This window comes from Poecilia reticulata, chromosome 2 (genome assembly GCF_904066995.2).
Source record: "Poecilia reticulata chromosome 2, P_reticulata-male-v2, whole genome shotgun sequence".
NCBI classification, from domain to species: Eukaryota; Metazoa; Chordata; class Actinopteri; order Cyprinodontiformes; family Poeciliidae; genus Poecilia; species Poecilia reticulata.
In genome coordinates, this window is record NC_088831.1 from 36,392,983 (window position 1) to 36,420,129 (window position 27,147).

At 38.4% G+C, this 27,147-nt stretch overlaps 2 protein-coding genes across 2 annotated transcripts; one reads left to right on the top strand and one right to left on the bottom strand.

Annotated features, from left to right (window-relative positions):
• The first annotated feature begins 84 nt into the window (after positions 1-84).
• On the top strand, positions 85-26,628 carry gcc2 (GRIP and coiled-coil domain containing 2). The gene is made up of 24 exons (XM_008403445.3): positions 85-291; positions 565-627; positions 1,421-1,505; positions 1,580-1,659; positions 1,735-1,839; positions 1,923-2,415; positions 4,130-5,901; positions 6,777-6,840; positions 6,930-7,030; positions 7,618-7,716; positions 8,564-8,683; positions 10,028-10,192; positions 10,913-11,017; positions 12,405-12,567; positions 13,383-13,483; positions 13,661-13,738; positions 14,972-15,109; positions 15,767-15,888; positions 16,375-16,551; positions 18,173-18,381; positions 21,354-21,581; positions 21,785-21,924; positions 24,474-24,675; positions 24,816-26,628. Exons 1-24 carry the CDS (start codon positions 286-288, stop codon positions 24,887-24,889), a joined length of 4,890 nt encoding a protein of 1,629 aa, XP_008401667.1. The 5' UTR covers positions 85-285; the 3' UTR covers positions 24,890-26,628.
• Positions 22,834-23,806, bottom strand: tmem223 (transmembrane protein 223). The gene has a single exon (XM_008403436.3). The coding sequence runs from the start codon at positions 23,663-23,665 to the stop codon at positions 22,895-22,897; it is 771 nt and encodes a 256-aa protein (XP_008401658.1). The 5' UTR covers positions 23,666-23,806; the 3' UTR covers positions 22,834-22,894.
• Positions 26,629-27,147: the final 519 nt, after the last annotated feature.

The following is a 27,147-nucleotide window of genomic DNA, read 5'->3' on the forward strand; positions in this document are numbered from 1 at the left end:
AATTATTAAAATATCTTACGGTGAGATTTTCCATGACATTTTTTTGTTGATCGCCTCCGTTTGAACACGTGACGTAAATTATTCCGACGTCAGCCGGTTGACGATTGCGGAAGCGGGTCTTAGCGTTAGCCTGCTACCTTAGAACCAAAACAGATGAAATGTTTCCGTGCTAAATCGCTGCGTAGTCGATCGTAATCTTAGATATTGATTGAAGTTCTCCTTGTCAGACACCTGGTATCTGCTTTTGTGACACAGAAGAGAGGAAAAACTAAAGAGCCGCCTGAAATGGAGGTAAATATTAAGTATCGAGAAGTTAGCTTTAGCTAACCTTACAAGTTGATGTGGAGCATCTTGAAGTTACAGATACCAGAACTCAGAGCCGTTTTCGTTAATACAGTTATCTCAAATGAAAAGCTAACTTGGAAGAAAAAATATTTACAAGTTTTATGCAAAAAGTAAACATTATTGTCAGGCTTTGGTTGACATAAACGTTTTTTTCCTCTCCTGATGAACCCAACGTGTTTTAATCTAATAATGTTACTCCTTTTACTTTTCTCTAAAAAGGATCCCGGTGGTTCTGCAGCTGAGGCTGGGACTCCATCCCAACCTGGCGCTCCCAAGTCAAAGGTACCTCACAACTTTCTGTGTCTTTAATTAATCCGGACCTTTCTTTCTAAAACATACTTTAGTGTGAAAATCATTGGTCATATCTAAAGATATGATTGTTTAATGTGATGACAGAATTACTTTTTTTTGGCTTTATTTTTATTCACAATTTTGCTGTTGAGAAATATTTCAGATTCCAACAATCAACACATTTTGAATATTAGTCTGAGCAAGAAGGACTTACAAACTGCAAAATGAAGGTTTTTAATTTATATTTTTTGTTAAAATATAAATCAATACATGTCATGAGCTGTATTATTACTACTGTAGTAATGTATCTGAAATTATTGATTTGACAATAATATGTCACACATTTTTGTTTACATTTTTAGAGAGTGCCATGATAGTCTTGAGTAAAAACTGGAAAATTTTACTGTTAGGCCAAATGAAAGAGAGAGTCCTTGTACTGTGGATCACCGTGTTAATTAAATTGTGTTGATGACTTGGGCAGCCCATCCTTGTATAGTGTTAGTTTGAAGCAGCTACTTGGAGTTTGTGCTTTTTTGATTTCCAGTGTAACCCTAAAAAGAGTTTTTGCTATAACCAATGAGGATCAGAAGCTGAATTACACATTTGTTTTAAAAGTGCAAATTGATATATGGCTGATGATATGCAGTGACAGTGTTGGGAGGTTTCCTTAGAAGCTAACATGTTGGTGCATAAAACCTACATGTGGAAAGATGATGTTAAAACAGCCCTAAAGTTTGATTGTTTCATAAGATTAGTTTTCCTCTTTCTTTTCTTCCCTGCACAGCTGGATACACTGTCCAAAGATGACCTCATCAAATATGCCAAAAAACAGATTGCTGCCATGCAAAAGATGAAGACCAAATGTGCAGGTAGATAATAAAGTCACGACTGGTGAGTCTTCTCTGGCTGTGAATTTGTGACATTACTTTATTTGTTTGCCCAGATTTGGAAAAAGACGTTGAATCCCTTAAACAACAATCCAACAGCACTGACAAAAGTCCAGAGGATGCCTTGTTGATACAGGTTTGTATATCTCCAGATCTGTTGTAAAAGTAAATATGTTAACATTTTGTAATTTTATTCTGTTTGCTGTTTCAGGAGCTGACTGAAAAGATGGATGTTCTGCTTCTGGAAAAAGCTGAAACTCAGCAAAGTCTTGCACTTTCACGCAAAGAGCTAGAGAGAACCAAACAGCAAGCCAAGGTAAAATACCACAAACATAACAATTTTCTGCAATGTTATGTCTGTAAAGAAGACGGATTGTTTATTTATTTTTTTATTTTCAGGAGGATCTAGCACTGCTGCAAAGTGAACATGAGCGAGTTATTGAGGACCACCAAAGGAAGATTGAAACCCTGGAGTCCAGCATTGAGGAATCCAGAAGCCAACACCATGAAAAAGTGACTCATTTCCAGAAATTACTCCAGGAACAAGACGAACGAGACAGAGAAAGAGAGAAGGAGCGCAGAGCAGAATACACCAGTGCTCAAGAGAGTGTAGAAGAAATCAGACGCTCTCTGGAAGCTCAACTGGAAACCCTTCGAGCTGAAATGAAGGGAATCCAAGACAGAAGTTCGGAGGAGGCAGCGCAGCTGGAGGAGAAGTACCAGAAGGAGCTGACGAAGGCCCAGCAGGAAGTGGAGAACCTGAAGGAGGAGCTGGTTCAGAAAACCGTCCAGCATGAGGAGGAGATGAAAGCCCTGGAGGAGGACTGGGAGGTCGAGAGGGATCGCCTCATGTTGCTCACCGAGGAGCTGACTGAGCAGCTGGCTTCAAAAGGTACAACAGGAGGAAGGAAGTTACTGTTTTCTTGGTTTGGTTTGATTTATCTGAGGAGAAATGTGCATAAAAACAGCCTTAAATTTAATTTACATGTCAATTAAGCAATGAATTAACTATTATTTTACGTTACAGTTAAAGATTTCAATGTATTTGATGTGGATTTCATCCCTACAAAAGAAAAATTAACAAATATTTTTGGTCCAATTTCTGGGGCAAATATTTTAGTACACTTGAAATAAGACAAAACTCACTTACAAGTAACCTCTCAGCTCAATATAGAAGCTTGTTTTAAGTAAATAATTCCTTAATATTTATTAAAAAAGTGTTAGTAACAAGTAAAATAATCTTCCAGTGGAACAAGACATTTTAACTTAAAAAATTGTAAAATGTCTTGTTCTACTGGCAGATTATTTCACTTAGAACTAAAACTTTGTCAACAGTATTAAATAATTATTTACTTAAAATAAGCTCCTATATTTTGCTGAAAAGTTGCTTGTAAATCAATTTTGACTTCAAAAGTACTAAGGATTTTGAAGTAGAACTAGACAAAAATTCTTGGTAAGATTTTGTTTTTACAGTGATTTGGCAGATCAACACAAAGTGATGCATAATTGTGACATGAAAGACCATTTATACATCATCCTTACAATATTTAGTAGTAGCAGTTTGACTTTATTGAATGTAGTAAAAGAATAAACAAACTTATATGAAAACAAAAACAATTTAAAACAAAAGAACAGTATGAACGCGTATTTACAACTAAATGTCTAAAAAGTGTATTCACCCCCTTACTCTGATACTTTTAGTAAAATTAAATGGAACAAATACTTTTAATTGAATCAAGTTGTATGAAAAGAAATGTCATTATAAGTACGGCTATTTTATCAAGATCTAAGAGATTTATTAGAGAATACTGGTGATTATATAAAAGCTCTTGCAGACCAATGAACAGAGCAAACAGGTAATGGAGAAATGTAAATTAGTTGTAGGTTAAGAAACGATGTCAGAAATGCAAACATGCAAAACGTGGCCAACTGAACTTACAGGCCAGGCAAGAAAAACGTTATTGACAGAAGCTGCTGTCAGCAAACATGTTCATGAAACTGAACTGAACTAAAATATATAAAACACTCTGGTGAGAATCGAACAAGCATCGCGCTGACACATTCTACCACAAAAACACTCAACAGGTCATAAAAAAGCATAAATCCTCATATATCTCTAATTTTTCCACTATAATTTTGCACAATTTTGTATTTAAAATCTTCCCAAAAATACATTGAAGTTTGTGTTTTGATCAATCCTGTCACAATAAACAATTAATTAATTAACCGCACAATGTCCTTATGATTAATATTTTTTTAAAGGGCACTTTTGTTTAAAGAGACATCATAATCCATTTTATTTATTATTGTAGATTTATTTTTTTATTATTGTTTTTGGTTGTTGTGTTCTAAAATGTCTTTCTGTTCCAGTTTGGAGCATTTTTTTATAAAATTAGTATCTATTCACCTATCAGAGGTCAAATTTGCATTATGATGCAATTATAATGTTAGTTGAAAATGGTGTCAAAATAACCATAATATAATTTCTGTGACTTATCATTCATCAAACTGTTACTGTGACAGTTCCAGGTATGATTCACTGTGTTATAACAACTTATTTATAACTTTAGCAGCATCTTGAGGCGACGTTGTTCTGTTTTTTGCAGACAGCTACCTTCAGGACGTTCAGGAGGAAGACGAAGACCCCAGCCGTGGCGCTGGGATCGCCAAAATGCTGGAGCTGTCCGGGTGCAAGCAAGCCGAACCGCAGAGCGGCGGCGAGGAGGGCGAGCTCGGCAGACTGAGGACGGCGCTGGACGACGTTCAGTCCCAGAACACCATGCTGCAGGACGAGCTCACGCTGCTCAGCAACGTGAAGGCGGAGCTTGAAGCAGAGCTGGAGCGGGTCAAGGAGGATTTCCAGGTGGAAAAAGAAGAGCTCGAGTTCAAAATCAACGAGCTGCAGATGAATAAAGACAGTCCGACCACTGAGCCCGAGCTGAAGCTTCAGCCTGAGCAACAAGAAGTTAAAACTCCTGCTGAGATGCCGAGCAGCGACCTGAATCTGAATGAGGAGCTGACAGCCCGATGTGAGGCCTTAACCAGAGAACGCAACGACGCCATGGCCGAGTGCCAGCAGATGAGAGACATACTTCAAAGTGTGGAGACAGAGCTGGGGGAGAAGACCAAAGATTTTGTCCAGCAGTATAACGCCATGAAGGAAAAGGGCGCCGAAACGGTGCGAGACCTTCAAGAAAAGATCGAGCAGCTCAGCCAGCAGAGAGACGAGCTGCGGGTGAGAATGACTGAAATCACAGAGGAGAAAAACTCTCTGATGAAGAATATCCAAGACCTTCAGCAAAATTATTCAGCTGAAAGCCAGAAAGCTTCCACTTCCGCAGAAGAAGAAGAAACCTCTTTAAAACAGGCTGTGAAGGAGCTGACTATGCAGAACGAGGAGATCTTCTCACAGCTGAAGATGAAGGAGAACACGATTCAAGATCTGAAAGAAATGGCCGCCATTTTGACTGAAGAGCGGGACAAAGCGCAGCACCTGCTGATGCTGAAAGAAGACGAAGTGCAAAGTTTGAATGACGCCAAAACGAAAGAAATCGAGTCGTTGTTGCAAGAGAAAGAAAGGGAAACACTTTTACTCAGAGATGACAACAGCAAGCAGGTGGAAAGCTTGAGGATGCAAACAGACGGCGAGGTGAAGCATCTGAAGGAGGAAAAGGAAAAGATGGAAGAAAATCTGAAGGAGAAGACACTGATTTATGAGGAGACGGTTTCCCGTTTGGAGCTGAGAGTCAGAGAGCTTTCCACGGAGAGGGGCGATCTCCATCAGAAACAGGAGCAGGCTGTGTTGGAGCTGTCCAAGGTTCAGGAAGACGGGAAGCTAATGGCATCCAAGATGGCTGACCTGGAGGCTCACATGGCGCAGAGAGAATCTGAAAAGAAACAACTAGAGGAGAAGGTGAAGTCGCTAACAGAGGAGGCTGAGAAATCTGGTGCTTCCATGAGGCTGCTGGAGGAAAATCAATCTGAAGTCCTCAGAAAGTCAGCGGAGGAGCTGGAAGATCTCCGGACGCGAGTCGAAGAGCTTGAAAACGAGAGAAACCTCTTAAAGATAAGACTTGAAGAGATGGAGGCCGAGAAAAGAGAGGAAGAGATGCAGACAGACTTTCAGGCTCACATCACAGACTTGGAAAAGGAGCGAAACATGTTGAGGTCAAACCTGGAGGACGTAGTGAGGGATGTAGAGGAGCTGCAGAGGGATCTCCAAGACATGAAGTCGGTTAATGAGAAGATTAGTGACGAGAACCAGAAACTCCTGAGCCAAGTTTCCCTGGCTCAAGAAGAGAGGGAGGAGTGGGAAACGAAGCTCGGAGAGAAGGACTCTCTGGTTTCACAGCTGAGGAATGAAATATCGGCTCTGCAGGTGGGTCAGACATCTGATCACATCATGTTTAGGACAGGGTTTCTCCAAATGAGGGGCGCGGCCCTCTGGGGAACCGACAAAGGATGCTTAAAGTTGGAGGAAAAAATAAGTTGAAATAACTTCTTATTTATCTTTAGCCTTTTATTTAACCAAGATGAAACTCACTAAAGTATCTTGACAACAATACATTTAAACAATTATTTACAACAGAAACCCAGTTCAGTATCAGTAACATTAACACTCCTGAAATCAGTTTAAGTTGCGACATATAGACTTTGTTTCTGCTAAATCATTTATAAATACCTTGAAGGAATAAAATGACTCCAGTTGAAATGTTATTTCTGACACTCATCTTTCTAATTGGCCTCCAGACAAATTTATTAAACTGCTTTGCTCCTCAAGCTAGAGAAACGAGCACAAAATCAAAACATTTCTGTCAAGAAAAAGACAGAAGGAAACATCCAGCCACTCTGCTGTGGAAGAAATTCTGCAAAAAAAACACAAGAACTGTGAAGAAGAAGTAAAATATTACTTATGATCAAAATAATTGAATCAGATCATCTGTTATTTATTAATCTGATGTTCATGTCATAATATATTACCTAATAATAACATTTTGCACCGCAGAACTCATGACCAACTAAAATCCAAAGATATGAGGCAGCATTTATGTTATAGTGAGTAAAAATGAGGAAAAACCATCTAAAAGTCACATATTTTGTAGCATTTCCATGCTGTTTGTGAGGCTGTTTGTGAGACCATGGCATCAAAAGGTTTCTTGGTTAGGATCTCCCAAAGTTGTGCTTAAAGGAAAAACATTTTATTAGTGCTATTTTTACCCTCTAATATTTGTACCTTTATTTTTTTGTTCACAGGAATCTAATGTCCAATCTGCTTCCTCTGAGGGAAGTGAAGCCAATGAGACAACCAAGAAATTAGGTGTGATCATAGATCTCATCAATTTTATTTAACTAAATAAGCAGTCTTCAAAAAAAAAGTAAACCATTTTCTTCTTCTTCTTCCCTCAGCTCTCCTAGAGGATAAAATCAAAGAAAAAGACGAGAAGATGAACAAAATCAAGGCAGTAGCAGTGAAAGCCAAGAAGGAACTGGACAACAGCAAGAAGGAGGTAATCTATTACTTTCATCACATCTGAGTCTAACGGCTCCAAAATAATTGTAACTTAACGCTTTGATTGGGTCTCTGTCTCTTTAAGAAACTCCTGCTCTTTCTCAGACTCCGTTTTCATGATTTTGGCTTTTTTGTTGTTGTTAATTTTTCAAACGGTGCTTTAATTTTAGTAAGGCAAACAAGCAAAATCTTTTTTTTTTTTTTTTTCAGTTTTGGATGTACAGTAATTGACATTCTTTTCCAGTAATTAAAAAAATGTCACTACTCTATTTGTTTAATTATTATTAAAATATTATGTCTTGATTATTGTTGAGTTAGTAGAATTTTTTTTGTTCAATATTTCGTTTTTGTCCCCAATTCCTGAATCTGCTGTTACTGTTAATTTCATTTTTATGAGCAAAAGGACTTTGTGAGAGTCGGGCACCAAACTGTCTGGAGCCCAGGGCCCACCTCCTCCTACATGTGGCTCTGGATAAAAAAAAACATTTAAACTGTAGATGAATTAAATCATTCTGACATTTTCAGTAGTTGTTATATAAATAATTGTTCATTGCTAAAAGTATAATTTATTGGACTTCTTTTCAGGTTGTAACCCTGAAGGAGGAAGTTGCGTCACTGAAAGCAGAGCGGGAAAAGATCAACACTTCAATGAAAGATATCATTCATGGAGCTGAAGGATACAAGGTAGGATGCACTGGATCTTAATACAGTCATAGTTTACATGGATTCGGATGAATTAGTACATTAATGAAACTTAAATTAATGTATCACTAGTGCTGTTAAAAGTCTGTAATAATTCAAGGAAGGGGAAACTGTTCAATAATCCCTCTTTAGTAAATAGTGTTTTACTTGGTAATGTAATGAACTAAAGAAAAGTTTCCAAAGTTATTCATAACATTATTCACATTTTGTCATGTTAAACCACAAACACCAGTGGTTTTTGGGATTCTGCCTTTGCATAGTTTTGTACAGTTAAGTGTGTTGTTCTTTCAGCAAATGGGTCTTTTTTGGCCTGCATACTCTAGTTAACAATTAGTCCTTTACTAAATTGGTTGGCGAGTAATTCAATAATCGATGAAAAAGATATGAAAATTATTGTATGTTCATTACACTCTCCAACCCGTCTCACTGAGCTTGAGGTGTTTAGTAAAAAGTAATGGAGTACATTTTAAATCTTTGGCTGTGGTAAAACCATAATTGCAGTGAAAGAACACTTTGTTTTGCAAACTCATGCCTTCTTCCATTTGATCACAATGCGAATACGCTTCAAATAAAACCTGCAAGTTTGATTAATCATCTCCTTTTTTTCCTAACAGTTTTTAGCTAATTGGCGTAGTGTAATTTCCCAGTGGTTTCCATAAACGCCCTGCAGCTGTGTCTATTACAGAGGGAAGCACTCTGTTGTGTCTAATGAGAGTTTTGTTCCTCAGCCAAATGTAAATGCAGCTGATATGTGTGTTTTCCTTCACTGAGTTGTTCAACCGACCTCCAGTGATGAATATTGAGGTTGTGTGTGTGTGTTTGTGTTTAGAACCTGCAGATAGATTACGACAGGCAAACAGAGCAACTGGATAAGGAGAGGGAGAAGGTGGAGGCGGCCGAGAGACAGATTGCCGAGCTGACCAAGCGACTCAGCAGTGCTGTCACACAGGTAACTGGGATACACACTCAATAAACACACACACACACACACACACACACACACACACACACAACAAACAAAATGCTCCCAGCCTCCTGTAAATCTTAGCAGTGAGACTTTGTCCAGCGAGCATAACTCCACATGATTTACTGAGTCATTTTAGCCAGCTACACGTCTCCCAGATACATCCCACAAATAGACCATCAGATGTGACTGGCTGCGCAAGGGAGAAATTGTTTTTTGAATATATAACTCCTTTCCTTCCCCCTCTAAGCTCGTAACTGTCTGGCAGGTAAATGGAGCGAGGTATAGCCTCCATCTGCTGCATTTCCTGAGACTCGGTTTATTCTCAGATGAGCTGGAGGTTCTCAGTGGGATCGCGCACGCTTAAGCTAGTTAGGGATCCCTGCGTTGTTCCCGACGTCTGAGTTTACCCATCATTGGTTCGGTGTTTGGCTGACAGCTGCCTGGAGACGGCTGCAGCCGCCGCGTTGTCTGGAGGAAACTCCACAGAGCCGCTCATGTCAGATTCGCCCGGGTGGTTCTTCAGAAACGCCACGTGTGTTTGAGCAGGGTTGATTCTTTTGACTACAAGCACGTCTCAACAGTGAATGAAGTTCAGCTCCTCTTTTTAGTCTGTTTCTGTTTTAAGAGAAAGTTTATTCTGGTCGCTCAAAGAAAAAAAAAAACTAAATTAAGTCATCTTAGATATTGCTCAAGGAAACGAAAATCAAAACTGTCTCGGTTTCTTCCTTTTCTGTTCTTATCCAGACCTGGAAAAGGTCAAATTTAAGACTTTAAATTTGACTGTCCAATCAGGAATGTGTTCATGATTTAAATCTGAATTTGTGAAATAAAATGACTTCCAGTTATGGTGGTTTTATGAAAATAAACTAAAAAAGTATAAAAATAAAAGATGGAAATACATATCGTCACATAATCTACATCCATCCATCCATCCATCCATCCATCCATCCATCCATCCATCCATCCATCCATCCATCCATCCATCCATCCATCCATCCATCCATCCATCCATCCATCCATCCATCCATCCATCCATCCATCCATCCATCCATCCATCCATCCATCCATCCATCCATCCATTCATTCATTAGTCGTCTTCTATCCGTCTGCCCATCTTTCTTTTATCCATCTGTCCTCCGTCTATCCACCCCATTAAGGTTCTGTTTCTTGCAGGATCTGTATTTACTAAATCAATACTACACATTAGTATATTTATTATGTAAAAACAACAAAACTTAAAAAGCTGTAAATGATAAAACATTGTTTACCAACTCTGATGGCCGACTATTGAGCTTCTTTCAGTAAAGAGTGTGGCCCTTTGTGCAGAAGGAGACGCTGAGCAGTGAGAAGGAGGATCTGCAGGCCGGCTTGGAGACCATGAGGAGTTCGGTGAAGCAGCTGGAGGCCAGAAACCAGGAACTGCAAAAACATCTGGCTAGCCTGGACAGAGACCTGCTGGCCGAGAGAGCCATGAAGGACCAGAAGCTTAAGGTGGACATGAACACACACAGAAGATTAAAGGGGCTCGGTTATGAACCATCCATTCACATAGTGTCATTTTACAGTGCAATCAAGTCACTATGTTGTTTTTAGTGATATATGTCAAATATGATGTCATAGTGTGGATTGGGCTTCTGTCTCTTTAAAAGCTCCTGCTCTTTCTGAAACTCTGCCTTGAGGAAGTCATCCCAACATCTCTCCTCTATTAACCCTTTAGTAACATTTTACCAGCGCAGCACTGAGAAGTAGGTCGTTTAATGAGCTCAGCAGCTCCACCAGGTGTTTGCTAATTACTGTTGGCTAGTCTGAAGGAGCTGAGCAGTGGAGTCATAGGGAATGGCTGCTCTGTGTGGCAGAAGCTTGGAAATTGCAGCTCGTAGGAGGCAATGGTGGAGCTAGTTTCATTTGAGCATTTTGCACAGCTGAATTGTTGCCATGGAGATTAAAGGATTTGTCAAACATGCATGAAAGAATCAAAGTAAACACTCCCAGGTTTGCTTTTGAGGAGGAAATAACATTATAACATGATGTAAAGCTCAAAAAGTTGATTTTACATAATACTGCCCTTTTAATTTGTCCAGAAAATCTTTTTTGGAAGTATTGGAAATGTCTGCAAAGTAATCTTGTAAACCAATTACTTGGTATCATTAAATCTGATAGAGCAGTGTTATAGTTTACTGACAGGCTCAAAGTGTTTGCTTGCCCCTCCAGGACCTGTCGTCCGCCACGAAGGAAGTGGAGGGGCTGACAGCGCAGCTCCACAGGCAGCAGCAGCAGTCCCAGCAGACCGCCCAGGAGCTGGAGCTGCTACGCAAGGTACCCAAACACACCAGCGTTTCCCAGACCCACTGTGTCTCTTCGGGTCAACTCGAGCCGGTGATGGCCAGCCTGAAGCCATGGCGGCACGTCACAGAGAACCGGAGCAGCTTTAGCCCACAGCACAACGAGCTGCTGTTACTTTTCCATTAGTGGAGGCCTACATAGTACACTTGAGAGCTGCCTGAAGGCCTGACTTTGTCTTTTGTCCACTTTGTTAATTCAGTCAAAGAAACTGGATGGTGATACAGATTTTTTTTTTTTTTTAAAGAAAAGGATGTTGCGTTCTAAAGAGTAAATACATTTATTTTAAAGGATCCTTGTAATATCAAAATGTCAGGAATGATTTTATTTGTTTGTTCGAAAAGTGAATGCATGTTAGTCTAATTGCTGAACATTACATTTGTTGAAGATATAAAATAATCATTTTAGTGATGTGCCAATTTTCCCTTGACTGGGGATTTTTTTCCCCCCAATTAATCAAAGTCAGAAAACTTCCTCTCTTTTTGGTCTGTAAACACACCAAAAAACATGTTTTTGTAAAAATCTGTCTGAATGAGATTCTTACAATCTGATTATAGAGTAGAACAGTAGTTACCCAAAAATGTGAAGTATAAAATTATCTAAAAGCTTTTTTCAAGACATAAAAACCAACTGTTGTCCATTCTTCCTTGATAAAAGCATAATATTTTGATTATTGCAGTTATCCTAACGTCATCTGTAACATTTATTTCCTATTTGAAAACATAGACTTATAGGGAAACTGTTATCCAACATTTACATTTTATTCTTCCATTTGGGTCCCAAAAACAGCCAAAGCACTTAAAAATGACACCCAGCTGTGTTTTAGGAACAAGTTAATGTTTTTTGGTGTCTGGAAAAGGAACCAATTCAAAAACCTCCCAAATATGATGGCTGCTGTGGCATTACCTAGCAACCCCAGCCTAGCTCAGCGCATCACCTAGCAACCCAAACAGAATTCAATCATGTTTGGTTTTACCACTTTATGCGATGTACAACGGCTGCTGGAAAAGGCTAGTGTTTTGTTGGTTGTGCAGGATGCTCCACTTCTGCTTTTCTTTTTACGTGCGAGTGTAAACCTTGAGTTGGGGGGCGTGGCCAGCAGCAGCTTATTCGGATTTAAAGTGACAAGAGGCTCTAAAACAACTCATTCTATTAAGACCTCAAAACAGGCAGAACTGACCAAACTAAAATCTTATAATCTAGGAATTATTTTGTCTAATGAACGTGTTTTATATAGCCCATAGGCCTCAAGATAAATATTGGTAAAAAAAAAAAAACCTTAATTTTTAGCCACATAATTTTCCCAGATAAAAATGTTGACTCTCTTCACAGTCATGATGTAGGGTGTTTACTCTACCACTAGGAGGCCCAGCAGAGCTCCCTGCTGGACATGGAGATGGCCGACTACGAACGTCTGGTGAAAGAACTAAATGGAAAACTAACAGAGAAAGAGGAGTGTGTGGAGGAGCTGAAATCCCAGATTAACACACTGAACCAGACACAGGAGACCCACAAGCAGGAAATTGGTATGATTCACATGCTTATTTGTAATTAATTAATGTATTTTGTATTTAATTTTTTGTCCTTAAAGAGTTAAGGCTGTGGCTACTACACACATATTTTTATTATAATAGCTTTGCGCATTATTCTGATTTTTTGGAGTTTTTATTAACTGTAAGCAGGACTGGATTTAAAAGGATGTGGGACACTGAGCTGGAGTTAGTTTAGGTGCCCTATCTGCTAAAGAAAAATTATTCTACTAATGCAAATATTAGTAGGCATATTAGTAGGTAATCCTATACATCAGTGAGTATGAACTGATGCATGGTAAGTTTAATATGTCCCCTTGCCAGTAATTCCATGTTTTCCCCCCAAAGAACTTGCTACGTCTTCATTTTCTGTATTTTTTTTATGTTCATATATATCCAAAAATATGCACACAACTCCATTAATATGGGTTTGTTAGCTTTATAGAAATTACAAAATAGGCGTTTGTTAAAAAAAATGAAAAGAAAACATGTAGTGCCCACATATAATCAGCGGCCAGGACTGATGACCCTAAAGTAAACGCCTAAAATTAATTATTATTTGAATAATGAATCTACTTGAGTTTCACTTTTCGAATTGGATTTCTGAAGTAAATAAAGTTTTTGATGCTATTCTAATTTATGCACAGAAATGTCTTCATAAATAGTAAACATACTCAGTAGTAATATTCAGCTTACATGCAACTGTTGTGTGTTTAGATTTGAAATATTTTTTAATTTTATATTTTAGCACGTTTTCTGCTTTGACTTGCTGTTAATGTCTGCTCTCGTCTCATGTTTCCGCGTGTCTCCAGAGGCTTTGAAGTCTCAACTGGACCAGGAGGAGGAGAAAACCATGAAGATGAAACAGCTGCTGGTGAAAACCAAGAAAGATTTGGCAGATGCCATGAAACAGGTCTGTGTGTGTGTTTCTGTTGGCGAATCCCCAAAGATTTCCTGTTACTGTGCAACACGGATGTCTGATGAATGTAAATAGAGCGATGCGGCCATGTGTAAGCATGACTGGAGAAGGCCTTGGAAGATGTTGGGAAGAGTTACTAAATGTGTCATCTGCGTGTGTTCATGCATGCAGGAAAGCTCCCTCATGATGCAGCAGGCGTCTCTGAAAGGAGAGCTGGAAGCTAACCAGCAGCAGCTAGAAAGCTCCAAGGTATCACAAATAAACCCTTTCTGGTAGCGCTGGACAATAAATCAATAACAACATATATCGAGATAAACACGTGATCAATATCAATGGATAATATGTCTGATAGAATATTCAATGTATAGAATATTCACTGTACTCTGATTCATAACCGCACAGCATTCTGGGGGATGTAGGCAAAGGAAAAGCTTTGACCACGCAACATCTCACAGCTGCACTGCAAAAACGCAAAATCTTGCCAAGTATTTTAGTCTAGTTTCTAGTGCACTTGAAGTAGCTTTTCAGCAAGAAATATAAGCTTGTTTTAAGTCAATAATGCCTGAATATTTTTGAAACAATACTTATTACGTTTTCAGATTATTTCACTTATACATGGGGAAAACGTCTCGTTACAAGTGAAGTGATCTGCCAATGGAATAAGTAGTTTTTATCAATATTAAGGAATTATTGACTTAAAACAAGCTTCTATATCTTGCTGAAAAGTTATTTGTATGTTTGTTTTATCTTATTTCAAGTGTATTCAGATATTTGCATGAGAAACTGGATAAAAAATACTTGGTAAAAATGTTATGTTTTTGCACTGTAGCTAACCAAGGTTGGTGGAAGCAACTAACTGACTCACTCTTTGGTTACCTAGCAACTCCCTCACTTTTTGGTTACCTAGCAACAGCCTGCAGGGTAAATTCCGCGGCAGCAGTTTGAAGTTGCTTAATTTGCTGTTTATTTGCTTAAAAAGAAACGACATTGGCGTGGAAAGAAAACTGGATAAAATATGAAATGTTTGGCAGCATTTCACATTATTTAAGTCAAGCCAAGTTTATTTGTGAAGCACAAAATTTCAAAGTTATAAAGAAAACACCATACAGTCAATAATTAATTATATTTTGATGAGTGCCATCACCAAAATCAGACATGTCAAATATGTTCAGTTTTTCATTTGTTATGGTTCAACAGCAACTCTAAACCGGTGGGTTTTTAGTCTTGATTTAAAGTTTCTGGTTCTGGGGATGCAGATCAGATGTAGGGACTTTAAAACTGGGGGGATGTGCTCTAAAAATGCAAAAAAACTAATCAATAATCATTGATATTGACTGATATAAAATGCTTATATTGCGATATGTTTTTCAGTCTTACTGTCCAGTCCTACTTTCTGGTTTTCATCTTGATTCAAATGTAAAAAGCAAATCAAGATTTTGTTCCAGCACTTGTACTCTAAAACGTGTGTGTTGTTGACTTCAGATTGAGATGTGTGAGCTGACAGCCGAGCGGCACCGCCTGCAGGAGCAGCTGAAGTCCGCTTTGGAGCAGCAGCAGAGGACCAGCAGCTCCCTGCAGCAGCGCATCCACAGCCTGCAGCAGGACAGAGACACTGCAAAGGTTCTCATCCTTCAACTACCTCATTTTTAGTTCTGTTCTCAGGTTTAATTCACAGAAAAAGAAGGTGAGAAGTAATGCTTTCTTCAGCAAGAGCATAACAGTTCTAACAAATGAACTGAGCTCCTGCTCATGAGAAACGATTGATAAATGAGGCTAAAAGTAATGACTCTTTTCATAATTTATCTCTCAATTATTTTTAATTACCTCTATCTACAATGTCAGGCGTGTTTCAGTCAGACATTCATCATGTTTAAATGCTCAGCTGATTGCAGCCTGTTTGTAAGACCCACAATTAGCAATGGAAATAGTTTGAAAGCTAATTTTTACATGAAGTTCTGATGAGTAAATCCATAATTTTCCAGATAACAATCAATTCCAGTTGGTGGCAGCATATTTTACTTTATTGATCCCCAAAGGTCTGGATGGATTGGTTTGTCCCAGCATTGCACATAACAAAAATTAAATAAAATAATAATAATAAAACATACACAAACATTGCTCAGTATATTTCTAAAAATATATTCGGCATTTAAAACGCGCAGCTCCAGCTTAATCTGTTAACAGATTAAATTGGGTAACCATCATCCTTCGTAAAAATAAAAAGCTTCAGCTTTTTTTTGTGTGCAGATCTTCACTGAATCTGTTTGTTGGTTTCAGGCTGAGCTTATGGCAACAACAAGTGAGTTTGAGAGCTACAAGGTTCGAGTTCACAACGTGCTCAAGCAGCAGAAGAGTAAAACCAGCACCCAGCCTGACGGAGACTCTGGGAAACTAGAGAGGTGAGAGCAAAATGAGGGAAGAAGCTGACAGGATGCAATCAGAAAGCTGCTTCCTGTTAAATGTCCGCAACATTTAACAGGAAGGTTAAGTAGGATAAACTTCTGCTCAGTGGTTTTAAAATGAAATGGCAGGTCAAACGGTGAGGCACAAGCTTTCATCCTAAATTTGAGGCAGTTTGTTTTCATAGTAGATGTACGTTGTGGGAATAGTTTGAGATTAATCTGTCGCAATAAATCAATTAATTGCATGATAAGTTAAAACATACTCAATAATTTCCAGGTGCATGATTTATCGTTTTTCTACTAAAAACTAGATGACAAACTTTTCAGGTCTCAACTAATTTTGTTTACATAGCCTTCAGAATGCTTTTTACTTGTTGTCTCTGTTGTTTTCTTTTATTTTGGGTATCTAAAATGTCTTCCAGTTCCAGTGTTAAATGTTCACTAGGTTTATTTTATGTGTATCGTCGTCGTGGTCGTTTGCAGGGAGCAGTTGTCCTCTCAGGTTGAACAGCTGCGGAGCCGCCTGTCTGAGAGCCAGCAGAGCCTCCAGAGCAGCGTCTCCGAGCTGCAGCAGCTCCAGGCTGAGCACGACACTCTGCTGGAGAGGCACAACAAAATCCTGCAGGAAAACATCAGCAAAGAGGCTGAGCTGCGAGAGAGGTGAAACGCTTTGGTTTTTCATTCTACATCTGCTGAGGTTTGTGTGCTCATCAGGTTGACATATTGTCTAATTTTTCCCCTCTCTGTTGTTTGTCTGTACAAAAGTATGCATGCCGTTTCACATTGCAAGCAAAATATTCAATGTATTCTATTGGGGTTTTATGTTACGGTAGTTTTAAAATGACGATCTGAAACGTGCGGTGTGCACATTCACATTCACAACCAAAGACCTTTAGAATCCACCGTGTTAGTATATAATTTTAGTATTAAACAATGAAATTCACCCTTCATCATCCCGAAATGTAAATAACATGGCTCAACGGCTAAACTACAGAGACTTTCCGATCTACCTGAACAGACAGGAATAATCTAAAAAGCTGCCATAGAGACCTACGGTAACTTTTGAGGAGCTGCAGAGATTCACAGCTCAGGTGGAAGAATCTGTCAAAGGCAACTAGTAGTCCTGTTAATAAATCCTGTTTTCCTCAAGCCATATGGAAAACCGGGGTGTCCAAATTTTTTACATCAGCCAAAATTGCTGAGTCGAAAGTAGTGGTGGGCCAAAACCCCGACAACCTGAAATAAAACCAATAAAGTAGTCCCATTTCTTTTTTTCTTTTTTTAATGGATACTAATTGTAGATCCAAAACATGAAAAGGATTCTTTCAATGGCCATTGTAAATTAAAAGCAAAAGCCATAGTAAATTAAAAGCAAAAAAGTATTAGTTTTTTGGCAAATGTTCTGGAAAAATTTCTGAGTTTGAAAAGTTAAAAATTTGCTAGAAAAAAAATCAGAAATGTTGAGATTAAACTCAGAAATTTTCTGGGGAAAAAATGGCAAAAACTTGTGACTTTTGGAGTTTTAAAAGCTGAACATTTCCGAGTTTTGCTGCAGAAAGGTTAAGAGATTACTTTCAAAATTTCTGAGATTTTGTGATGGAAATTTATTACCCATTTTTTTCTTTTCTTCTGTTTACAGAAGCTCTAATACGTCGCTGTAGTTTTTTCCGCTTTTGCTGTATTTTAAGAAATGCATCTAGTTTTCAGATTCTTTTGGGCTCGATTGAACACATTTATTTTCAGTATTAAGAACTTTAAAGAAAAACTTTTTCTATATTTAGTCAAGTTTAATAAACTAAATCAAAGCTGATTTGGGGTTCAGTAAAAGTCTCTGAATAACATGGTTTTACCTTTTGTTTAAAACTTGGATATAAAAATACAAACACTTTGTGTTATACTTTACATTTTCTATTGTAAGAAAATTATATCCATAATAATTTTACCCTTGTTACAAATTAAAAATGTCCATCTGCATCTATCAACCAAACTTGCATCATTTTGGCCTCACAAAATCAGTTCAAGGGCCACAAATGGCCCTCGGGCCGCACTTTGGACACCCCTGTTGTTGAGAGGAAACCGCAAACATCTGGATGAAGATACTTTTGCCAAATGAAACAAACACTAAATAGGATTTACAGAGAAACGCCAATACTTCAAATCACCTTCAGCACAACATCCCCACAGTGAAACATAATGGTGGCAGCATCATGCTGTGGGCTAAACAAACTTGAGGAACTTTCCAGATTCCTAACTTCCTGTTTCCCTCTGACCCGTCCTGCAGGGTTTTGACGTTGCAGACAGAGAACGTGTCGTTAAGGTCAGAGGTGACCCAGGCTCAGGCCGACCTGTCGTCCCAGGTGGAGGCCCAGCGGCAGACCTACAGGGAGCAGCTGAGGAAGCTGCAGGACGACCACCGGGCCACCGTAGAGACGCTGCAGGGTCAGCTGAGCCGCGTCGAGGAGCAGCTCTTCAACCTGCGGAGCCAGAACAGTAAGCTCAGCCAAAAGCACTTTAAACAGGCGAAATGTAACAAGTGGGCATCTTACACATGAAATCAGATATTTACATTCACTGTAAAACTAAGAAAAATAATTAAAGATTCAGACAGGTGCTTGAAATTCTTGAAAATGCTTGAATTTGAATTGTGTGTGTTTGTGTGTTTGGAAAAGGTTTGATATTAAAACTGAATAGTTTTGTTGAAAGTTCAATCTAACGTTTGATTAAAAGTTGAAATTTAGAAAACGGCATTTACAGTTGAAACCAGACAATCACATACACCTAAAAACTTATCTTCTTTTAGTTAGTGAGAATTAATAAAATTTAACTTTTTTACATTTTTTAAAAAGATTTCTTTTACTTTACTTTCTTTGTATTCTTTGCCTTTAATTTGCGCAGGAAGATAATTTTTCTTCACACAGTTTCTCTGGACTGTTTCAATGTAATGAATATTTATTATTCCTAATAACCTACTGACTTATTGATCATCTTATATTTTATACCTTAAACAACGTTATTGGAATTCAGGGATTTTTTTGTTAAATTAGTTTTTATCTCTCGAACCAGTCAGGTGTGTGAGACATTTCAAAACATTTGTTATATTTTAGTTTTACTCACAAGACATTAATAAGTCATGCATCATATCATATAATAGTGAATTAAAACTGTTCTTTTTTAATTTTCTTTATCTCCAACGTGTGGTGCTGGAAAAGTTTGAAAACTTTGAAAAAAAATTTAATTTTACTGAAGGAGAACTGTGGAAACCCTGTTTTGTCTTTCACCGGCTGACGTTAAATCAGACAAAACATTTGCTGCTTTAGGATCGCCTAAGGAGATCCTTTGAAGCATCAAGTGGTGTATAGAGTAGAAGTTTTCTGTCTTGTTTCCTCCTCCGCTTCATGAGAGGAGTGATGGGACACAGAGAGCTCACAGGGGTGAAGATATCGGCGTGTTTATCAGCAGAGCTCATTCATCACCTCCCACACAGCTGCCCTATGCAGTGAAACACCAAATACACACACCAACGACTTGGAAAGGCGAGCGTGTGGATGTGTGCTGCTTCTCTGTCACTTCAGCTTGGCCAGGTGTTGGCGAGGCGCCGCAGCTCTGTTCCCGCCTCGCAGTGTGGCAAACAGACCCCTGTGGCATCTGGAGAGGCTCCTCATTAGTGTCTCACACATAAAAGACCCCTGTTTTTTAGGGTGCGTTTGGCTTATCTCACCACGTATTTCTGAATTTAATTGCATGGATTGAGTCAGCTTGTATTTGTTTTACTGGTACAATCAAGCAGTTTGATTATTTACTGTAATCAAACTGTAAGTCACATGTACCACTCATTGAAATCTATCCATATCTCTCCTTTATTTATTCTGTCTATGAACCAGGTGAAGGCTGCTGATTGGATAATATTTTGCTTCAAACTTGAGTTCTTGTTCCCTCATAAATATATATATAAATAAATAGTGTTTATCCTTTATTCAGTGATTCATTATGCAAAATTCACATTTTACACATTTTTATTCTTCCAGTTGTGTCTTAACTGTTTCTAAAAATACTCCAAGCACTTAAAAAAAACTCTTTTTTTGCCAGTAAGTTGATGTTTTTTGGTGTTTTTAAAAATGACCCTATTCATCGGCCACTGTGCCGTTACATAGCAACCCCAGCCAAGCCCAGCCCGTCACCTAGCAACCCAATTCCATCATGTTTGGTTAGCTGGTTTTACCGCCTTATGTTGGAAAAGACAAGTATGTTAGTTGGATGTGCAAGAGGCTCCACTTCTGCTTTTCAAAGATTTGCAGTTGTGTAATTACGCATCTGTTTGCAGCCATTTTAAACGTTGCGTTGGGGGCCGCGGCCAGCAGCAGCCTATTGATTTAAAGGTTCAGAGACCCTAAAGCAGCTCATTATGAAAGCCAGCTCAAAATCTCAGACTAAAATCTCAATATGCAAGAATGATTTTGTGTAAAAAATGTAATGAACATCTTTTGTAAAGCACATAAACCTATCTTAACCTGTTAAAGGAAGCATGGTAGGTCACCTTTGAGGGTGTTTAAGTTTAATTCATTTGTTTGTTTGATCTGCCAGGTACCTGGAGCTAAAATGATTTAGACTTTCAGGAGCAGAATACATTAGAATATATATTTTTTTTTTTTTTCTTCTTTTAAATGTTTTCATATAATCCTGGCTAAATGATCGCCTATTTCAGTGTCTCAACGAGGCCCTCTACTGGTCAGCAGCTACTTCACTCTGCCTGTTAACTTCCTGAGGGGGGAAAGTGAGAAAGACGGTTTAGTTACAGCTTCATGAATCATATTTATCCTCCCACTTTCTCAAGTCACTGTCCCTCTTTCTCATCATTTTCCTGTGTGATGCTTCAACTGTTTGGCACAGTGATCTGCAACCTTTACAATCCAAAAAGCCATTTTTGCCCTCAGTCCAACTAAATAAAACGGGCTTGGAGCCACAAATACTACTTCATCTTTTGAAAAATAGCAAAGTTTATGAGAAATACTTACCACAGAGAAGCACCAACTTACTCCTATTTTTAGGTTTTAATTAAAAGAAAAACATAAAACGTTTTCAAAATGATGATGGGTACATTTTCTTATATTGGATGTTATTTGCACATAGTTTTCAAACTAATTATAGCAAAAATAAATAAATCTAAATAAAGATGATGGTAATTTTAAATGTAATTATTCCACAAAAAATCACTTAAAGTTGTATTTGTCGCTATATTTCTTTTTAATTTCCAGTTAATCATTTTTAGTCTGTTTTTAAGAGTCAATGTGGAAAGTCCAGAAATCCACATGGGGCCCCGGAGCCACAGGGTCACAGTTAAGTGTTTATGAAAACCAAATAAAAAACATCCCAACTTGTTAGGATCTGTTCTACAATCATTGGCACTTTGTAGCTGAACTATTGTTATGTTTCTTCTGTAAGCCCATCTTATCTGCTAACCTCAGGTGCAGCGTCGGCCCAGTCCAGCCGTAAGCCTCTGGCATCAGAACTTCAGCGGAGAAACGCCGATCAGAACCAAGCAGGGTTGGGATCAATGGGTTTCAACGACCTGCAGTCGATGGCCCGGGAGGAGGGGGAAGGCATGGAAACCACGGAGACCGAGATATTGTCGCCAAAACTCGCAGCCCCGCCCTCCCTGGAGCAGCTGCTCACATCCCCAGACCCCAAACAGGGTGAGCTACAAAAATACCACAGATTAAATCCAGTAACAAAGGAGCTATTTACAGTGTAATTATTCTCCTTTACTTTTATGAGGTTCATGTAGAATAATAGACAAAAAAATTAATAAACAATAAAGTATTTTAACTAATTTAATTTTCATACTTGACTGCTGTTTATTTATTTATACTGTTTAATTTGCTTGTTGCATCTCCAGAGCCGTTTGTTTGGACGGTGGAGCCGAGCAAAGAGGAGCTGAGCGAGAAGCTGAGCACAGCCACGCGCAGCATGGAGCACATGAACGGCCTGCTGCACGAAACCGAGGCCACCAACGCCGTCCTCATGGAGCAAATCACTGTACGTATGAACATCTTATTTAACCTTAACTTTATTTGCACAGCACATTTCAGCAACGAGGAAGATCGAAGAGCTTCCCATAAAATCATAATACAGTAACTAATGATGAAACGAGCAGTAAACATTACATTTAGTCAAACGCAATCTTAAAAATCATCAAGCAGATGTAGATAAAATATGTTGATTAATGTTTCACTTACTTCTAAACGGGTGCATTTTAGTTTCCATTTAAAGGAACAGTGTAGAAGCGTATTTGCAGTTTTCTGGAAGGTTTCTAAAACATGCCAGCAGTGTCTAAATTTCATTTTGGGTCATATCAAGATCATGAATGTTCTCAAGGCCAGTTTGTGCCAGAATTTATTAATAAAACCCATTAACAAACTGTTAAGTTATGAATAAATTCCTTTCTGCATTCAATAAGTACTTAAAATTAATATTGAACATCTTTTCGCATTCATCAGTCCCCCCAGGATTTTGATTTATTTTGTGGTACTACAAGTATTTGCAATATTTCCACTTATTTATGACATAAAATGTGATATTTTTATTACTTGACATCAAGTAAAGCTGAGTCAGCATTGTCATAAAAGAAAAACTGCCACCTGCAAGTATGAGTTAGAAGTCACTTATAGCCAATGTTTATCACCATTTTTGATGTAAATTAGCAATAAACTCACAGTTATACATCAGCACGAAGATCTGTTGATTTTGCATAAAATTCTGGTATTGTGAGAAACTGTCATATAGACAAGTTTTGGCATACCATATAGACAAGTTTATAGACAGGGGGCCATATAGACAAGTTTTGGCGTACCATATTTGGCCCACGGGGCTTGAGTTTGACGCATATGGAAACATGTAGGAAAGTTTTAAATGTTATAATACAAAATTAATCTTTATGAGCCCACATTTTATTTCAAATATTTTATTTCACAGTAAATAAAGAAACCCCAATCCTCATCATGTTGCATTAAAATGGTCTGTATGCACCAACGGTGACGTCAAACAGCCTGGCATTGTTTACGGTCCCATCTTTGTCCAGCAGAAAGTAGAGCCGGTGTCCCTTGATTCTGAGCGGGATGAAAGAGGGGGACTCCTGTCTGTGAGCGTGGCAGGCCACCTGATTTAGTGGGACATTTATGGTCCTGCCTCGGTCTGGTCCCAGAGGAGACTGTGTCCGTACCGTCACCATCCTCCCGCCCTTATGTAGAACCACCTTACTGACGGACCTCAGGCAGAACAGAGCCCCGAGCCCGACTATCCCCGCTCCTATGGTCAGGCATCCCAGGGTAAAGCCGTACCTCCAGGCGTTTGAACCCAGGTTCATCTCGAAACTCCACATCCCGGCCAGTCCGGTGGTGGTGGTGGGCGCCTTGACTCGGCCTTTTCCACCGGTGTCTCTGAGCCCGGTGAAAGCGAACTGAGCCAGGTACGTCCAGAAGACGAACTGGCCGCCGCAGAAGACCGTCAGCACCCGGAAGAAGCGGGTTCTGTCGTGCTCGAACAGGGTGACATCTTTGGCAGGCTGGGTGGAGCTGCAGTAGCCTCGACGGGCTGCTACCTGGCGGGCTGTGGGAGCAAGAATCTCCCCGTTTAATCCGAACCAGGTAAATAATCGCGTGGATTCCCCGTTCGACTGGGTCGCATTTTGAAAGGCTCGAGCTTCCTGCTGAAAATTACCGAGTCGAAATAGCCTGGAGTACCGCTCCAGAGCTCCGCAAAGAAGGCGCTCATATCCCATTTCTCACCGTAACTTCGTTTATAAGGTTATATGACTCTAAACAACACAGTCCGAAGCGATAGCTGCTGTTTTATATCCACTTTTATTTCACTCCAGGCTTCTCTGTCCGTGAGGGCGCCGCCATACTTGTTATGTATTCTCCTTCTGAACTCTCGCGAGAATAGTGACGTGTCACTCGCTATCGAGTCAACTGTGCCAGTCAGGGCAAGACCGGTTTCTTGTCCCCTCAAATGTTTATTTTTAGCACGCTAAGGAGAAAATTATTTTAATTATTGAATTGAATTACAAAATTATTTGTATCCTTCATTATGTAACGTCACTTCCAAGTGTGCTTTATATAAATGTTATCTGATGGACCAACAGAAAGTGATGCATAATTGTGAAATTAAAGGATGCATCACTGCCTCTAAAACTGGCTAATTTTTGTATTTATTAAAAAAAAACACACAAAACCACAACAGCAACCTGGGATAACAAGATATATCAGGAAATTAATCATGGGAAGGATGCAAATTATTTGTTGGCCCATTCTTGAATGAGATTTTTTTTCTGAAGAAGACTACTTTGCTTTTCATCATCAGAAAGGTACATTCAGTTGCTACTTTGTCTTTGAGATTGTAGTAAATCAGCCATTTTTAGCTAATGAAAGTCTAGCAAGAAAAAAGTCTGTATTTTAGAGGAGTGCATCCTATGAGTCTTTCACTTGCACTTGGAAATATTATCATAGTTAGCAGTTTAAAACAAAACAAAAGTCTTAAATCAAGCTCATAGGAATCTATTGCTTCATGTAACTTTCATCGTCCTTCAGCTGTTAAAGAGCGAAGTTAGGCGACTCGAGCGAAACCAGGAGAGAGAGAAGAGCGTGGCCAACCTGGAGTATCTGAAGAACGTCCTGCTGCAGTTTATCTTCCTGCGTTCTGGCAGCGAGAGGCAGGCGCTGCTGCCCGTCATTCACACCATGCTGCAACTCAGTCCAGAGGAGAAGAGCAAACTGGCTGCAATTGCACAAGGTACAAGTCTGCGTAATTTATCCTGAAATTAAAAAAAGCCTCATCTGTCCACTGTTTATTTTTTTCTCTGTAATTTAAGTAATTTATTTAGATTAAGTTAAAACATTTAACAATCCCTACACTGGTGTTTTTCCTTTCAGGAGAGGAAGAGGGAAACGGCTCTCGTGGCTCGGGGTGGACCTCCTACCTCCATAGCTGGTCTGGGATCAGATAGATTAAAAACATGGGGAGCAACCTTGCAGTGACATCACTGAACCCGTTTCTGTGAGGTTCTGTAACAATGATGCTAATTAAAATGATTTTAACTGGGGCATTAACACGTTACTGGGACAAAACTGGCAGGACCAAAGAATGTATGTAAAATATTATCTTAATATTTATAGATAAAGGAAACTAGAATCTTTATTTACTCTTGCAGAGCATTAGGTACAAACAGTGCTTCTCTGAGATGGACACAGGCTTGTTAAACTGCCTGGTTTTTGTGATGTAAGAAAAATAAAACAAATGCATAATTTCAAATGCTTTCTACATATTATCTAACATTTATGTTAAACTGTAATACAAGAGAATCACTATTAATTATCAGGATATGCACAATAAATGATGTTAGGTGTGTACAAGAAGAAAACTAAATGCTAAAATTTAATCAAATTCTGTTTCAACCAAATATTTGTTTAAGGTTATTCTCAGTTATGCAGCAAGGTTATTCTACTCGTTTTATTTTTTCGCTGTAATAAATTTGTTTGCTTTTCAGTTGAATTTCACAGGATAAATGTGACATGTGGAAAAAGGAGTATATAAATTGTTTATGATGGTGTTTACGTAACAAAAACATGGCATTTTACCAGAGTTCGTGTCCAAATTCGGGAACCAAGATTAGTCTTACACCAATTTACCCGTCATAAATTTCTTTTAGTTGTATTGATTTGTGTTGAAATTAAATCTGTTGGTCATTTTTCTCCAGTCACAAGTCACATCAAATGTGTCTATTTCGAAATATTTTCTTATTTACAAGAAAACAAATCGTGTTGCAAACAAATAGTATGATTAGGGATTATTTAAGAAGGTAAATGTTTCCTGGCATAATGTGATTTAAATGTCGGATGTTTAAATTCCTAGTTTAAAGGAAAAAAAAAAGATTTGACTCCTCTGCTTATATACATTGTACTTTACTCACTTTATTAATGGACAAGTTGTCATAAATCATATTTCTATTTGCAGTTTCTTTCAATGACTGTCATGTAGGTTGACTGTTGAATGTCTTTCTGTATGTTATAGTTTATCACTTTATCATCTAGAAACATGCAACAAAAAGGTGTTAATCTTCACCCATTTTTAATCTGGTTGTTTATAAAATTAAAAAGCCTTAATCCATATATTGTTGTTAGAAAAAAATCTACGTTACGGTTCTTTAGGTGCTTTTTTTTTTTTTTTTTACATTAGTCAGTGGGCAAAATGTAGGTTCAATCCTTAGTGTAGCTCAGTTAAATCATCATTACAAAGAAATTAATGTTCATAATTATAACTGGTACTTCCTAAACTCAGGTGCAGGTATTTGTGTTTTTCTACTGTAGCATTTGTAACTACTGTTTTCATTTTATCGGTTGATAGACTATACGGCTCTGCTGTGGGGTAGAAGTTTAATTTTCCGTCACACATACTCAGATTTGCCTCTGCAACATTAATGCATATTTTATTTTATTTCTCCTTGTTATTGCTGTAGAATGTTGCTTACTTGTCTTTTTTCCACTCCAGTGGCAGCTCTTTTGGGATCAGTCTACCACAACTTGAATGTACCTTCACATAACCTTTTATATTATGTGAAGGTTACCGTTATCAGAAGCTATGAGAGATTATCAGAAAATCTTTTAAGATTTTGTCTGGATGTAAAAGAAAAACGACAGAAAACTGTGATTGTAAATGGATTAAAACCAACCAGGATGGGAGCGATCAGAGTTGATTTGTGTTTATTGATAATCTTAACACACTTTCATCTGCAGGTGATAAATGTGGAACTTTATAACATTTTGTCACTTACAACGTCCAACCTTAATGTGTTTTACTAGATTTTATAATTGATATAAAAGCATGCAGTGTACAGAACATTTTATTTTCACAATCTGAGAAGTGTTGTAGCTCAACTTTTCGCTGAAATTAAATCTGCAGAATTTGTGCACAACTAGAAATCTAAAAAGTTGCTCTGTTTACATCCCTTTTCAAGTCCTGCCACTGATTTTTAATTGGATGTGGGTCTGGACAGTGACTTGGCCATTTAGTTTCAGAATACCTCTGTCTTGTTTGTAGTTTTCTTTAGATATTGTGACAAACAGGACCCCGTATGACTTTTTTTAAACAATGGTTGTAATCTGGTTCCACAGAGTGTTTGCCAGACTCAGATTTTATTTTCTAAAACTGGTGTTTTCTTCCACTTCACTAATATGTACTATTTTATGCTAACCTGCTGCATAACAT

Excerpts from the sequence above, each read along its gene's own strand:
- gcc2 (XM_008403445.3), top strand. Across the intron at positions 16,552-18,172 it reads GAGGCTGAGCTGCGAGAGAG|GGTTTTGACGTTGCAGACAG; the intron begins GTGAAACGCTTT and ends CCCGTCCTGCAG. Across the intron at positions 18,382-21,353 it reads CAACCTGCGGAGCCAGAACA|GTGCAGCGTCGGCCCAGTCC; the intron begins GTAAGCTCAGCC and ends TGCTAACCTCAG.
- tmem223 (XM_008403436.3), bottom strand. The coding sequence starts at position 23,665 with ATGGGATATGAGCGCCTTCTTTGCGGAGCTCTGGAGCGGTACTCCAGG.